This window comes from Biomphalaria glabrata, chromosome 14 (genome assembly GCF_947242115.1).
Source record: "Biomphalaria glabrata chromosome 14, xgBioGlab47.1, whole genome shotgun sequence".
Taxonomy (NCBI): domain Eukaryota; kingdom Metazoa; phylum Mollusca; class Gastropoda; family Planorbidae; genus Biomphalaria; species Biomphalaria glabrata.
The window spans coordinates 11,947,596-11,962,495 of record NC_074724.1 but is presented as its reverse complement, the minus strand read 5'-3'; the positions used below and the strand labels follow the sequence as shown (position 1 = coordinate 11,962,495).

The following is a 14,900-nucleotide window of genomic DNA, read 5'->3' as shown; positions in this document are numbered from 1 at the left end:
TCTTATCTTATCTTATCCTAGGTAATTTAAGAGGGGAAAAAAAAAAGAGGGGCGAGGTGCAAGTAGTATTTTTCCGTCACTAAATAGCAGAACCGGACTTAACCATTATTGAGCCCTATGCGAAACGGATCTCGCGGGGCCAAGTTTGGGTACGGATACGGATAATAAGTGAAAATTATGAGTTTGTATTAGAAAATAAATACGTCTTTGCATTTTATTTATCCTTTATTACTTACAGAATTACTTTACGAGCCTTGCATGTAGGGAATCATACAGTACATCTATTTCCTACATAGATCACGCTCAATAGCAAAATTACCAATTGTTTCAATCTATCTACGAGAATTGTTGATCTCCAAGTAATTCTTCATTAGTTTGAGGTGCGAGAAGCTTCTTTCACTAGATTCCACATAATGCCGTTTTTTGTTCTTTTTTTAACGCGCGTAGGAGTGGCGTATTCCATATTGAATGACACCCCAAAATGACAATTTTCGTCTATATATTTCAGGAGATTTGTATGAGTTTTCAAAAGATTTTATTAGCGCGGGTCCTATAAACGTGCAGGGCCCACTGCGGTAGCAAAGGTTGCAGTGGCCTAAGGTCGGCCCTGCAAAATAGCGGCGTATGCTATGCCGCCGGTCGACTAGTTAGTAATTATTGACTCATTGGATAAAATTTTAATTGATTCAAGTTTTTAAGAGAAAATAAATAATTGTGTAAGGTGTCAACTTGATCTGAGAATGGGTGTGGGAGAAATAACCTTTTCAAAATTGTAACCAGACAAGACACGTTAATTTGGTATAAGCTTTCTAAAAACAAAAGTAGATTAAAATTAGATTAAAATGAAACACATGTTCTACATTGGTCTAAAAGTACATGAAGACTGTTTTCAGTACCTTCCTGTTCAGATGTCGTGTTGCTTGTTGCTGTTGTTGCGCTACTTCTCAGTGTGGTCAAAGTTGTTTCCGTTTCTGCGTTAAAAGCATAAATATATATTTTTTTTTACATTTTACATAAAAAATTAAATGTTAGAATATTATCAACACTAGCCTAATAAGACAATTGGAGACATTATAAATATAAATACTTCACACACTAAGCATATGAGTTGTTAAAAGTACAATTGGAATATGTAAAATATAAAGGATTTCTAATCGAGATGTTTCTGGTTCTGTGCTTTAATCACTTAGCTGCCTAACTCTATATCAATATTATTATTATATTATTATTATACGCATTTTTAGCTAACCCTATATCCTTACTTTCTACACTACTATTGTAAATGTTATGTAAATTGCTTATTATCTGGTAAAATTAGGAAACTTTTAGTATCATACTCGATATTTTAATGTTCAAATGATAATGTTTACAACAATAAACTAACCTTCGTTTTCAGGCAATTTTAACATAGCTGAAAAAGTTACATTCTTTACAGACTTTACGGTAAGATTCACTGTCTTCAGACTTTCTGTCACTGGAATCTTGATAGTTATGTAATTTGAGAATGTTCTTTCGTCAACACTAGACTCAACTTTGACGTCATTGAAAGTTGTGTTGATTCTGTACAAAATGCTATTAACAACAACATCACGACCCAGTACAGGGTAAGCTCGAATACAAGAACATATGTCTAGTGTCTTTTCTGAGACTACCTTTATTGTAGGTTTACTGTTGTCGCAAAAGTATGGAGCTTCTGAAAAGCATCAATAAAAATATTTATATATTATTTTATTTGTATATATTGTTGTCTTCAGGAAATCATTTTCACTTTCAATTTCATTTTTTTTGTATAAAATTAATATAATTATGAAGTTTAAATCTTACCTTCTTTTAATTTTAAATTTAATATAAATGTCGCTGTTTGTTTTAAATTGTTTCTAATTTTGAATTTATAAAACTTGATGTTATCTCTAGTTACATTTTTTAGTGTCCAAATTACAAAATATTTATTGCTTTCTTGTTTTATCTCCACAGAGTACTTTGACAAGCTATGCTTTGCCATGGGATTCTGATTGAATCCTATATTTTCTTTCTTAATTAAACTATCTGATATTAAACGCATAGAAAATTCCACACTTTCTCCAATTATTGTCCATAAGGTTGTCTCTGGATTTGTTGAAACACATGTTAGTAAGCTGTAATCTGTAGAAGATAAACTTTCGTTATTAATCCAATTTTTAGATTATTATTATTTAACTTTAAATAAATTATTATTTAAATGCACAAATTGTAAGACAAATTTCCTTACGAATAATAAAGATTATTATTATTATTATTATTATTATAAAATATTTGTTACATATTAAAGATATGAAATTTACAAGACATCTCGAGACTATTAAAGAACACAACATAATGAGACAGCACACGTTTCAGAAAATCGGAAATAGCAAAACATCTATCTTTTGTAATGGCATCTTGTGTGAATCTAATATCTATATATATAATTCTCTTCTTTCCTCAATAGTTTAAAATAGTAGTAGTAAGGAGTAAAGGAAAGATCACTCTGTGGATAGTCCACGAGAAAACAAGTGGGGGGGGGGGAGAACTCGTAGTCACAACATAGCAGGGCAGGACCGTTGCAATAGCACTCTTTTTGTTTTATTTCTACCTCACGTTCAAAAAAAAGGGGGGGGGGGAGTAATCTACTTTGTAGTAACTATTGAATCGATAGAGCACGCTCAAGAGTTTGGACACATGGAAAGATCACTTTCATTTTTGCAACTCGTACGGAGGGAGTTATCCTAGGTAATTTAAGAGTGGAAAAAAATAAAAAAAGTTTTCGTCTGTATATTTCAGGAGATTGGTATGAGTTTTCACAGGATTTTTCGTATATTTTGCAATTTCAGGAGATTTCCATGACCTCCTGTTAAATCGACTGGAGGCCGCGGGAAATCTGTTATAAGTTATAAAATTGTTTAATTTAATAATTTATAAATTAGCGCGGGTCCTATAAACGTGCAGGGCCCACTGCGGTCGCATAGGTTGCAGTGGCCAAAGGTTGGCCCAGTAAAATAGCGGCGTATGCTACGCCGCCGGTCGATTAGTAAATAAATATAAAAGTTGGCGATTGGGTGGACCCGTTTTCCGAAATGGTTCTAATGATTGTATTAGAAATTTAAAAAGGTAATGTATATATTAAGTGAAAACAAGTACTACATAGTTGGCCACAATATATAGGCTATGGTTTGACTTATATAATTTTTCAACAAATAATCATAAAAAAATTAAATTTGTTGCGTCTTTTGGTTTTCAGTGGGAATAACTGAGAAATGATTTTTTTTTGTTTTCAATATAATAAAAGACGCATATGAATATTTTACGGAACGACTTATTTAGAAATATTCTAACACTTAGCCAAAATATCGTAAAAAACGTCCAAAAAGCTGAATAAAGGCGTTGTTTTATAAAGTAATTATAAGAAGTAAAGTTGCTTTTTCAACACTAGCCTATATAGTGTAATCTGGTGAAAGAAGCTTCTCGCGCCTCAAAGTAATGAAGAATTACTTGAGATTAACAGTTCTCAAAGATAGATTGAAACATTTGGTAATTCTTGCTATTAAAGTTTACTGTGCAGGTTGCATTGAGCATTCAATAAAAAAAAAACAACATAAAGATATACAATAAAAAATACTAACCATCTTAAGCCCAATGAAGGAAGGATGGATTTTTAAAAAACTTTATTTGTTTACTCATGTAACTTTCTTTACGTTTAATAAAATCTCTCTCTATATATATATATATAATTATCTTCATGGCTCAACAGTTTAGTCGAGAAGACGAAGTAAAGGAAAGATTACTCTTTTATTTCTGCGGATAGTTACCCCACGAAAAAAACAAGAGGGGGGAGAACAAGTAAGATTCACCCGTCACTTCGGATAAATGTGTGGTCGTGCGGTTCACCCGCTGGACTGTCGTTTGCATTTATCGATAGTCCCGGGTTTAAACCCTGCCCGTTCAAACCCTCTTTGTCCTGAGGGAGGTTTGGACTAGGAAGTAAACTATCTTCAACTCTGAAGGAACATCCGAAACATGTAAAACATTTTACAACACTAATAGCAGCACCGGAATTAACCATTGTGACCAAGAAGTCATGGAAAGAGAACAAGTAATCTACTATGTATATTCGGCCGTCACTAAATACTAGGGCCGGACTTAAGCATTGTGGGGCCCTATGCGGAACGGATTTCGCAAGGCTAAGTTTGGGTAGGGAAGCGGACAATAAGTGAAATTTAAGAGTTTGTATTAGAAAATAATTTCGTCTAAGCATTTTTTTCATTCTTTACTACGTACAGAATTACTTTACGAACCTTGAGTGTAGCAAAGTCATACAGTATATCATAATAATTATGTTTCCTAAATAGATCACGCTCAATAGCAAGAATTACCAAATGTTTCAATCTATCTTCGAGAACTGTTGATCTCAAGTAATTCTTCATTAGTCTGAGGCGCGAGAAGCTTCTTTCGCCAGATTACACAATTATGGCTAATGCATAATGCCGTTTTTATTTATTGCGCGTAGGATTGGCGTTTCCCATATTGAATGACACCCAAAATGACAAAATTTCTGTCCATATATTTCTTCTGGTAAATCGTAAGGAGGGCGCGGGAAATCTGTTTTAAGTTATAAAATGGTTTAATTTAAATAATTTATACACCTTGAATTAGCGCGGGTCCTACGAAAGTGCGGAGCACACTGCAGTCGCCTAGGATGCAGTGGCCTAAGTGGCCATACAAAAAAGCGGCGAATGCTACGCCGCCGGTCGACTAGTATCTATTAGTAGAAAAAATAAGATAGATAGCATTTTGACTCCGCCTACAAAGAGTAAATGAAAACTGTATTTTTAAATGTAATTAACAATGACTGATACACATTTTTTTTTCCATTTCGTAATTTAAAAAGTAATATTTCTCAAATTTATTCTCAGTAACTATTTTATTTCAATGTATAAATATAGAGCAGTACACATCGGCTACGCCCTATGGTCGGTTCCCAGGCTTTATATTGTATTCATGGCTGGGAATCTCCTCGTTATCTTTTGGTTATAATTTCAATAAACGGTTCACATTTTGACCACCCAACTAATATACTTTTGAGCATGAATTAGTGTTTCTCTTACAATGAAATTTAACGGCCAAGTCTTTTTAATTTCCTTCTTTCTTTCTTTCTCTCTCTCTCTCTCTTTCTGGAACCCATATTTTTGATAATTTATTCATCCTGCGCATCATAGTTACACTGACATAGACTTTTGACTTGATTTAGAAAGACCCGCTTTCTAAACCCCTCCAGACAAATATTCGTTATCTGCTATTGGCGCATTTATTAAAGTATCAATTTCACTTATACAAAAAAAAAATAAGACCGTATGGTCTGTAGGGCAGATGATGTAAAGTTCATGTTTCTTTGGTGTAGGTTAACAAGGGTGTCATGTGACCAGCCCCTTTACATTACCCGAACTAAGGACAGGGCCCATTAAAGATGGGTGAAGGAGCTCAAAGATCCCAATCTATCTTCATCAGGAACCCGGGACCCCTGATTTTAATTATCAGCTCCGCTCCGAATCCATTAACCACTTCCCGCCCACAACAAAACGTTAGTCATAAATACAATCTCTGACTTTTCTTCTGCTTTTCATCAATGCACCGATACCCCCCCCCCCCCCACCAGACACACAAACTCACTCTTTTACACTTTTCGTCCTTTCTTTTCCTTATAAAGACAACTCTTAACTCTTTTTAGAATCCTCCAATCAATCGACCCATCAACACACACTCTTCAACTTTTGAATGTATGTATAGCACTTATGAATAGTTTTAACTTTATTTTTTTGTTGCATCTAAATATCATTAGACTCAAGAATTTACATATATGTATTAGGATTAGCTTTTGTTTTTAGACGGTCGTTTAAACAGAGGAGGAAAATGTCGTAAGACCTAGGGAAAAAGAAAGTTGCTTTAAAAATACGGAATTTATGAGATATTTCTTTTTATGCTCCCTTTAAAGACTGCAGCTTTTGGGGGAAATGCCGAAAACAAAATACAAAGGTTTTGATACAGCTTTTTCGAATTGCGGTTGTTTGGTTGCGAATCTGTCAAAACCTGTTCTTAGTGAGCGCCTAGTAGGTAAATGAAACCTGTGTATGGAATTGGATGCGAAAATGTACTTTAAGAGATGTTTGATCAATGAATTGTATTTTTGTGTGTATATAGAATATTTAATGTTATTGTTGAAACTTCTCTCTCGCGCCACACTGATGGTGTACATGAGAGCACCATTAAAGACAATTAGGATAAAACTAATTTAGAGTAGTAAGAAGGACTGTTGTAGATCCGGCTGAAGTGATCAGCAAGTTAGTAGAGTCTAGGCTGTCATGGCTCAAGAATCGTCCTTTGTGCTTTCTGTGAATTGTATTGAGGACCCGGAGCGGCACTGGGAAGTGTGTCAGTAGTCTGTACTGGTATTTATATAGAAAAGGACTGGTGTCACTTAATATAAGACATTCTGGGACTTGATAGCTGACGTCCATGCCTGTTAGTATCTGTTTATACCAGCTGTAAGTATATACCTCGGCTATTTTTACCGCCTGCCTTTCTTTGAGTGTTTGCCTTAGATTTACAACACTATTTTAGTGCAGCTTTCTAGCTCTAGAATCCAGCATATGATTGATATAAATAGAAAACAGTAGAATTAGACTAAGGCTTATAAAGGGGCGTAGCTAGGAATGTCCCATCACTTGGGGCCAGGCATAATATTTAATATTTTAATGTAAAAAACACTAATTTGGGGGATGTCTCAAGTAAGTGCCCGCGGGGATTTTCAATTTCTCCCCCCTCCTCCACCCTCCCTAGCTACGCCTTTGGGCTTATAGTAGTCATTGAATTGGTTGACACTAACGAAGCAGATTTGCATGTTTTGAAATAAATTATAACTTACTTTTACAACTAACTGCAAATGAAAAATGCAACTCTAAAGATCCAGCGAATAAACTAAAGTTTTCTGGTTTCCCAATAAACTGTGTACAATTTTGCAAGATAACTTTGATGAGATATTCTCTGGCCATATCGTTTTGTACAATGTGAATAATATATGGCTTAATCAGGTTAGTAGGTTGTGTCAATGGTAGCCCTGATTTAACTATTTTGTAGAGAATTGTTGAGGTTTCATTGGTGCAACTATCCCATGTAGTTCCTTCGTTCATAGTAGGAATATCTACAAAAATAATTCATAATTAATTTAAATTATGATGTAAGATTAAAATGAAAAACACAAAAAAAATTTATTTAAGATTTCTCTATTTACATTTTTTTTTACTAGAAAAAATAATAAATTCTTGAAAACTAAAACAAAATTAGATATTTTTTTTTATAAGAATTTAAATTTTAAAAAATGTAATAACGTATTGCAATAAGAGAATTGTGCAAAAATATATTTGAAAATACGTTTTCACATAAATAACCTTTGCTCAACTGAACTCTGACCTAGATTGACTTGATCACCTTTTCAAACATCTTCCTTCCTCTCCCCGCCCTCAATCTATAATTTTGAAATAAGTTTTGTATCTGTGTGTGATTTTCTAATCTGTCAAATGTCTTACCTTTTAAACTAACTACAAAACTTCTTTTTGCTGGAACATTCACATTAGAAGTGACACTGACAGTGTAGTTACCAAAGTCTTCTTCTTGAAGAATTGTTTTAGTCAGTTCCAAATACCAAAGTACTTCAGATAAGTTTTTAGTCTCAACTGTCCATTTAGTGTCTTTAATGTTTGGACCCGTAGATTTGGTTAGAACTACTGAAGTAATATTTGGATAGGCCAACACTTTCAAACGAATAGAGACTGTTTCATAAACATTTGCTTTAATTGAATAATCTTCAAGATGGCATATAGAGGCGGGTTCTGTAAACAAAAAATGATTGACATGGTTAAAATGAATAAACACATTCATTCATAAATTAATTATCATGCAAGAAACCATGAAATTTAAATATACGGAAATAAAATGATTTAGTAGTATAAAATATTAATATTCTACAAATTGATGCAATCATGTCATTATCAGGGATTAAACATACACATCCATTGATAAATTAATTATCATACCAAAAAGTACCATGAAATTTAAATATACCGAAATAAACTATTTTAGTAATATGAAATATCAATATGCTCAAATCGATGCAATCATGTGATTGTCAGGGATTAAACATTTTGGATACCAGTTGGTATATCGTCATAAACATATTGTTTACTGGTTATCATTGTTTATCTAACAATCGGTCTGAGTCAATAAATACAAAAAGGCATAGTTATAGACGTGTTGAACAGACTACATTCAGAATCTGTTATTAAGATTTCTAAAGAAATATGTGGCTTATATTTTCTCATAAGTTGTTTGCAATATCTTAAATTAATAATATAGCAAATCAAGACACAGAAATTTTACAAAGAGAATTAGATGAATTACAGAAATGGGTATCAAATTGGAGCATGTCTTTCCACCCAGAAAAATGTCAGTTGTTAAGAGTAACAAAAAAACTAAACCAAATTAATTCCACTTATCTTATTCATAGTAAACCAGTAACACAAACTAAAAACGCAAAATGCCTAGGTGTTATATATAATAAATGAAAATCTGTCATGGAATCCACATATTGATGAAACTATCAAAAAATCAAACAAAGCATTAGGGTTTATAAAAAGAAATTTCTATAAATCAAATAAGAACATAAAACTAAAATGTTATTTAACCTTGGTTAGGCCAATAATAGAATATATGCATCCTCTGTTTGGGACACCTCAACTTAAGAAAACATTAAGAAACTGGAATAGACACAAAATAGAGCAGCATTGAGATTCATAACAAACGAATATTCACATTTGACCAGAGTAGCACCTTTGGTAAAATCACTAAATTTAGAAAGTCTTCAGGATAGAAGACTTAAAAGTAAAATAACAATTATACATAAAACACTGAACAATAAGCTTCAAATATAAAAACAAAATTTAATAAAATACTCAGAAAGACACAAAGATAAAGGCACATTCCTTGTTCCATAAGCTATGACAAATTTGTACAAAAGCTCTTTCTTCCCTAGCTCTATTAGAGCTAGCCAGGAAAACCAGTGACTTGGCGGAGTTTAGGTCATAGGTTAATATGCATGGCTAAATACATGACGAGTAGGACGTAATCATCTTCTTTTTTTTTTTTTTTTGAAGTGGCGTCTGTATCATATAAGATAAGAAGATAAGAAAGACCTTGCTCTTCCTTGGAATAAATTAGTTGGAGTGACTACTGATGGCGCTAGAAATATGCCTTGATTGCACAGCGGACTGACAGCTTTATTTAAATTCAAAAAGTTGATGAATCAAATAAAACTGAACCCCTGTGGCTCCACAGCATCATTCACCAACAAAATCTCTGTGGAAAGGTTTTGACTCTGGACCATGTGATGATGATTGTGCTCAACACTGTACATTTCATCCAATCAATGAACGTTGAATCGCAGAACTTTCAAATATTTTCTGACAGAAATACAGTTCGAATATGAAGACGATCTATTTCTGAGTCAAATGCTAAGCAGCTAAATACGTCTCTCCCAAACGATAAAATGATCTAACTTCTGAGGAACTTAATGGAAAATTTCAGTGAAAGATTTGTGGATTTTCATTATTTAAAAAAAATGAAATCCGTCTTTTTGAAAATCCGTTTGCTGCCGATGTGTCAAGTGCCACAACAGATCTACAACTGGAAGTGATTGACTTACAAAGCCAGACATTCCTGCTTGACAAATTTCAAGTGAAGCAGACTATTGACTTCTACTCCGTGTTATTTTCAAAACTTTTCCAAATCTTCGAAAACAAGTGCTAAAAAATATCACAATGTTTGCAAGCACTTATCTGTGTGAAAAAAAACTTTTTCAATGATGAAACGGGAGGAAACCATGTGACGTAATCGTCTCACTGATGATCATCTAGATTCAGTGCTCCGACTTGGTGTTTCATCTATGCAGCCAGATATTCAGAAAATGGTTTTGGATAAACTTCATGTGTCACATTAATTTATGTAAGTAGGTCTACAAATAAAACTATTAAAAATAGCTTGTGTATATAAAATATATTTTTTTTCTTTTTAGTGATATGGCCCGCAACACGAATGCCAAAAATTAAAATGGCCCGCAGACCAAGTTAGGTTGGGCATCACTGCATTAGAAGAACCACCATCATAGCCTTGGCCTAGCATTTTATGTTATAAATTTGGTGATCTTTCACTACTTGGGTTCGTTGTTCAGCCAACTCTGCATACTTCTGGTTCTCACAAATATGAAATCCTATCAATGGTTTTATTTACGTACAGTGGAAGAAACAAAAGTCACCATTGAAGGAAAGTGTGATAAGGACTCAATTAGGAGTAACCGTTATTACAATAGATCCGATGATAGCAGTTCTTTACAAAAAGAAGTCCAAGCCGCTGGTACACAGACTATAACTGAAAACGAGGGTTTTCGTTTTGAAGTTAATATAAAGTTTGGTGTAGCATTTAGAATATTAGAAGCTTTTTTTTTTTTAAATCTGCTTTACCAACATTCATTTTTTTCCTTCTTTGGATATTCTCCTAGTGTTCATGTCGGCCCCAAATGGTCGTTATCATGGACCCAAACACAATGAATCCCTTTGTATCTTGGTTATGGGCTCTAATTGTCGAGGGCCAGGGTTCATTGAACCCCTTCGCGCCATGGATGCTACGCCAATGCACTACAAAAATGTGGTGAAATGTTTTTAAAAAGTTGAAACAAGTCGTTGTTTTGTAAAGTAGTTATAAGATGTCTTTTTTTTTTTAAAACCTAACCTATGTAATATAATTTAATTTTTAGATCTACATCTAGTAATTGAACATCAAAATTTAAAAGTACTCTCATCACATAATTATTATTATGCAATTTTTAAATACATAATCTAGAAGTAATTAGGTACTCAATCTATTTAAGTGTACATTAGATGATTAAAATCAACCGACATAAATTATTTCGATCTAGGATTTTTGAAACATTATCTCAATGGAAACTAACAGGAAATAGCTTTGTTTCATGTATTTGCTTGACTATATAGTTCTGTGATTTATAGCCTATATTAAACAAAATCCGAGAAATGATTTTGCATTATTTCTAAACTTTGAAAACTAAAGATCATTACTTTTCTAAGACAGAAAAGAAGTTACGTACATAAAAATCTCTATATATAGGTCTGTGAATCGATCAATCGAGGATAACAATTTGTTTCCGATTTCCAGGCTAGATATATAAAAAGGCTATATACTCACCATTTTCTTTTTTTACATCTTCATATTTTGATGCACTTTGGTTATGAAAATCAAAAGCTTTACACTCAAAAGCTCCTAAAAATGATGGCATCTTGTTTTTTAATTCACTGTTATAATATCTTAACTCTAACGTTCTTTTATAGTTTTTGGGATTAAAGATTTTTTCATGAAGTAATATATCCCCACATCTGTTAATGATTTGTATTTTTTTAGGAAAATTTGAAGCAGAACAAAATAATGTTGTTTCAGATTCATTTTGATAATTTTTTTTTATCTACATGAAATTGAAGTTGGTTCGGGCTATCTGTAAAATTAAAAAAACAACAATTTATTTCAATTAAAAAATAACAAACTATAGACTTTGTATGCAAATACTATTCACAAATGGAAATAGTAAAGTATATTTAAACAAGATTACAAAGAGAGTTAGTGTTATTACACAAACTCAGAGTTGGTCTCCGACAAATCCTTTAAATCGCAATCCTCCCTCTGGACGACGGGGGATGGCAGCGAGGATGGTATGAACCCGGGACCGTCGAGATAATTAATTTAGCGCACTAATTGCACAAATTAATCGTCTACTATTGATAAAGAGATATATATATTACTGCATGAAAACTACCGAATATGTACAATATGCCAGACAAGCGATTTTAGATAATCATTTGGTATTGATTTGTACTTGAAAAATAAAAGAAAGAAAAGAACGGATATCGAGCTTGTACTTCGGTAACGTCTGCTCGATGTCGCAGCACAATTACTAATAGAGCTACTGGCATTTTCATTTAAATGGGACTAGAATGAGGATGTGGATCTACCTTAACTCTTTCTCTCGTAATTATTTACCACATTCTGGTGGAATCAACGCTGGTATCGTCAGTTAGGAGAGAAAGAGTTAACTAATCTTTTGATATAGCACACTGAAGATTTATTTATATGTACTAGATCTAGATCTAAAATATAAATGTGGATTTGTGTTTAAAAAAGCCTAGATAATCTATCAATTGACTGAATTAAACATTAAATTTAAAAATAGTAGATCAGTTTTAGTATTTTATAAAATTGCAATATTAATCTAGATTTGGAAATCAAAATCTACACTTTAAGTCTACAAATTGAAATTCTATATATTCTATATCATTCTAAACTAGACCTAAAATTCAAGATGATATCAAAATGGTATAATTAAAATATAAATCTAGATCTAGTTTAAAAAATCTATATCTAGTGTAAAATATCTAGCTCTACTGTAAAAAATCTAGATCTTGTGTAAAAATCAAGAATAGATCTAAATCTAGCTAGTTTGTCTTTTTTAATACGAGAAATATGACGAGGTTTTATAAACATTATGCACCGACAACTTCTAGCATTTCATTTAGAGAACTCATTTCTTATGACGTCAAAGTAAAAAATCCACTACGTCACACTGTCTAGTAAGACTGAAATGTCTTAATCAATAAGAGCAAGCTGACAGGTGCTCATAGACATTGGTGCACCTAGTTATATTAGCATTTCATTTAAAGAAATAATTCCATATGAGGTCAAAGGGAAAAAATCCATTATGTCACAATGGGCTAACTAGACTAAATTTTTTAAATTAAAGCCGCAATTTTTGTGCCTTTTGTCTGCCAGGCTATCTGTCCGTCATGTTAATATTAATCAAAAACTTCTGTTATGTTTCAGCAAGAAAATTAGATGTAAAATAAGTCTAAAAAGTGATTTTTCATTAACCGTTTCTAGTAAATTACATTCTTATTTTAAACTCCTGAACAACCGTCGATATTTTGTTTTAAAAGGTCATTCGATATAAATTAGTTTTAAGTTGAAAATACGGAAATATTTAATATCGATAATTAAACTATAGTATTGTCCAAGAATATAAGTGTAATATAATTCAATTATGCGATTTCAAACAATCATTTAACATAATTTATTTTTTATAACAGTATCAGGGGCTTATTATAAAATATGTTTTTCATTTATGATCTAATTCATTGAATAAAATATCGATTCAAGTATTATTGTTTTTGTTTATAATATTTTTGGTATACGAACTTCGCTTTAATTGTAAATGTAAAAAAAAGAAACAATTTTTTTATAACGGCAGTCTTAAGATATCTTTATTATACACTGGACAAGAATTTAAAAAATCCCAGATTTAGATTTAAATTTAAAGTTACAAATAATTTGAAAAAATATTAATTTATAAACACTTTTTTTTTCGGCCGCGACCCTTATAGGCTTAATGTAAATGTTTGGAGTATTTTTCCAGTTCTTTTCAACGAGCAGGTCCTTTCTAATGGTAAAAGAATATTCAAAAGGGTCTTAAAAATTAGACATAGACTATCACAATATTTGATTATTCTGTTTTAAAGAGTCATGTTTTCTTCGGGGGCGGTAGAGTGGAAACGATTTTTATTTTAGATTCCTGTCTCCTTTTTATATATATTACTAATGATTACATTTAGTATTGAAGAAAAGGGGTGGGGTGACAATATAAAGATCTAATTTACATTATACATAAATTATATTGGTGACATATTACCTAATCGTTTTTTAAAAGCATTTACAAAAAGGTGGAGGGGGGCAGAACGACCTGAATTCGATCTCAATCCTCACGCCTCCTCAAGTAACTACTCTTCTTCCGAGGTGCTTATGACTATAGAAGATTGTATACTTATGTATTGTTTGTTTCACACTTACTTAAAGCAGCGGCTTATAAAGGGGACTAATTCAGCTTATACCACCACTTTCAGTCCATAGCAATCTCTTTATCTTGTCCGATAACAAATAAAATAATAAACTACCAAGAGTTTACGTTGGCTTAAAATAAATGTTGGGGTCGAAATTGCAAAAAAAAAAAAAAAAAAAAATCTTTTTTAGGTAAATTTACCAGCTGATCGTGAAAATATCTTAGTTGTTCTAGACACAAAGCACGCAATAACAGGTTCACTGATAATATTTTCTTAATTAGTCGAAAGTAGGAGAATCATTGACAGTTGAGTGAATGTGTCAGGTTCCTTGCATTTTTATATATACGATTTAGACGAAACTAATGAAACATGTTAACAGTTATTTTTACTCTTATTAAAAAAAAAAAAGAAAAAAAAACTCTTCTATACCTTCATTCAACGTTAGAAACTGCATAAATTTCTTTCTGACAACTACATCATAAATTATTATAAATATGTGTTAGTTCGATGCATATATTTTTTTAATTAAACTGCTTAGAAATCTTCGTAGACATAGAAAGTCAGATAGTGTTCTAGTGTTACGATATACACATTTATTAACATCCCATTTTTTTTTTAATTTATAAAACGATGACCCTAAAATAATATATCCTTAAAATGTATAAGCATTAAGGAATCCTTCACTTACTGAATACATCACCAGAACATGTACATGAAACGAGAAACAGTTGCGAGATTAGATTAATTTCAGACACGAACGTAAAATACATGTTTGAAATATTAAGGAAAACACATTTTACGTCTCTCAACAATGTTTTCAGTGTGCCTGTCTCTTCGAAACGTAATTGTTGACTGGTATAGTTTTATTATATAAATTACTTATGATTC

At 32.2% G+C, this 14,900-nt stretch overlaps 1 protein-coding gene across 1 annotated transcript; it reads right to left on the bottom strand.

Moving 5' to 3' along the window:
• Positions 1-837: 837 nt before the first annotated feature.
• LOC129922918 (uncharacterized) lies at positions 838-11,617 on the bottom strand. The gene is made up of 6 exons (XM_056011134.1): positions 11,320-11,617; positions 7,596-7,898; positions 6,935-7,210; positions 1,825-2,142; positions 1,385-1,693; positions 838-971 (listed from the first exon to the last, which is right to left on the bottom strand). Exons 1-6 carry the CDS (start codon positions 11,408-11,410, stop codon positions 838-840), a joined length of 1,431 nt encoding a protein of 476 aa, XP_055867109.1. The 5' UTR covers positions 11,411-11,617.
• Between the last annotated feature and the right edge of the window lie 3,283 nt (positions 11,618-14,900).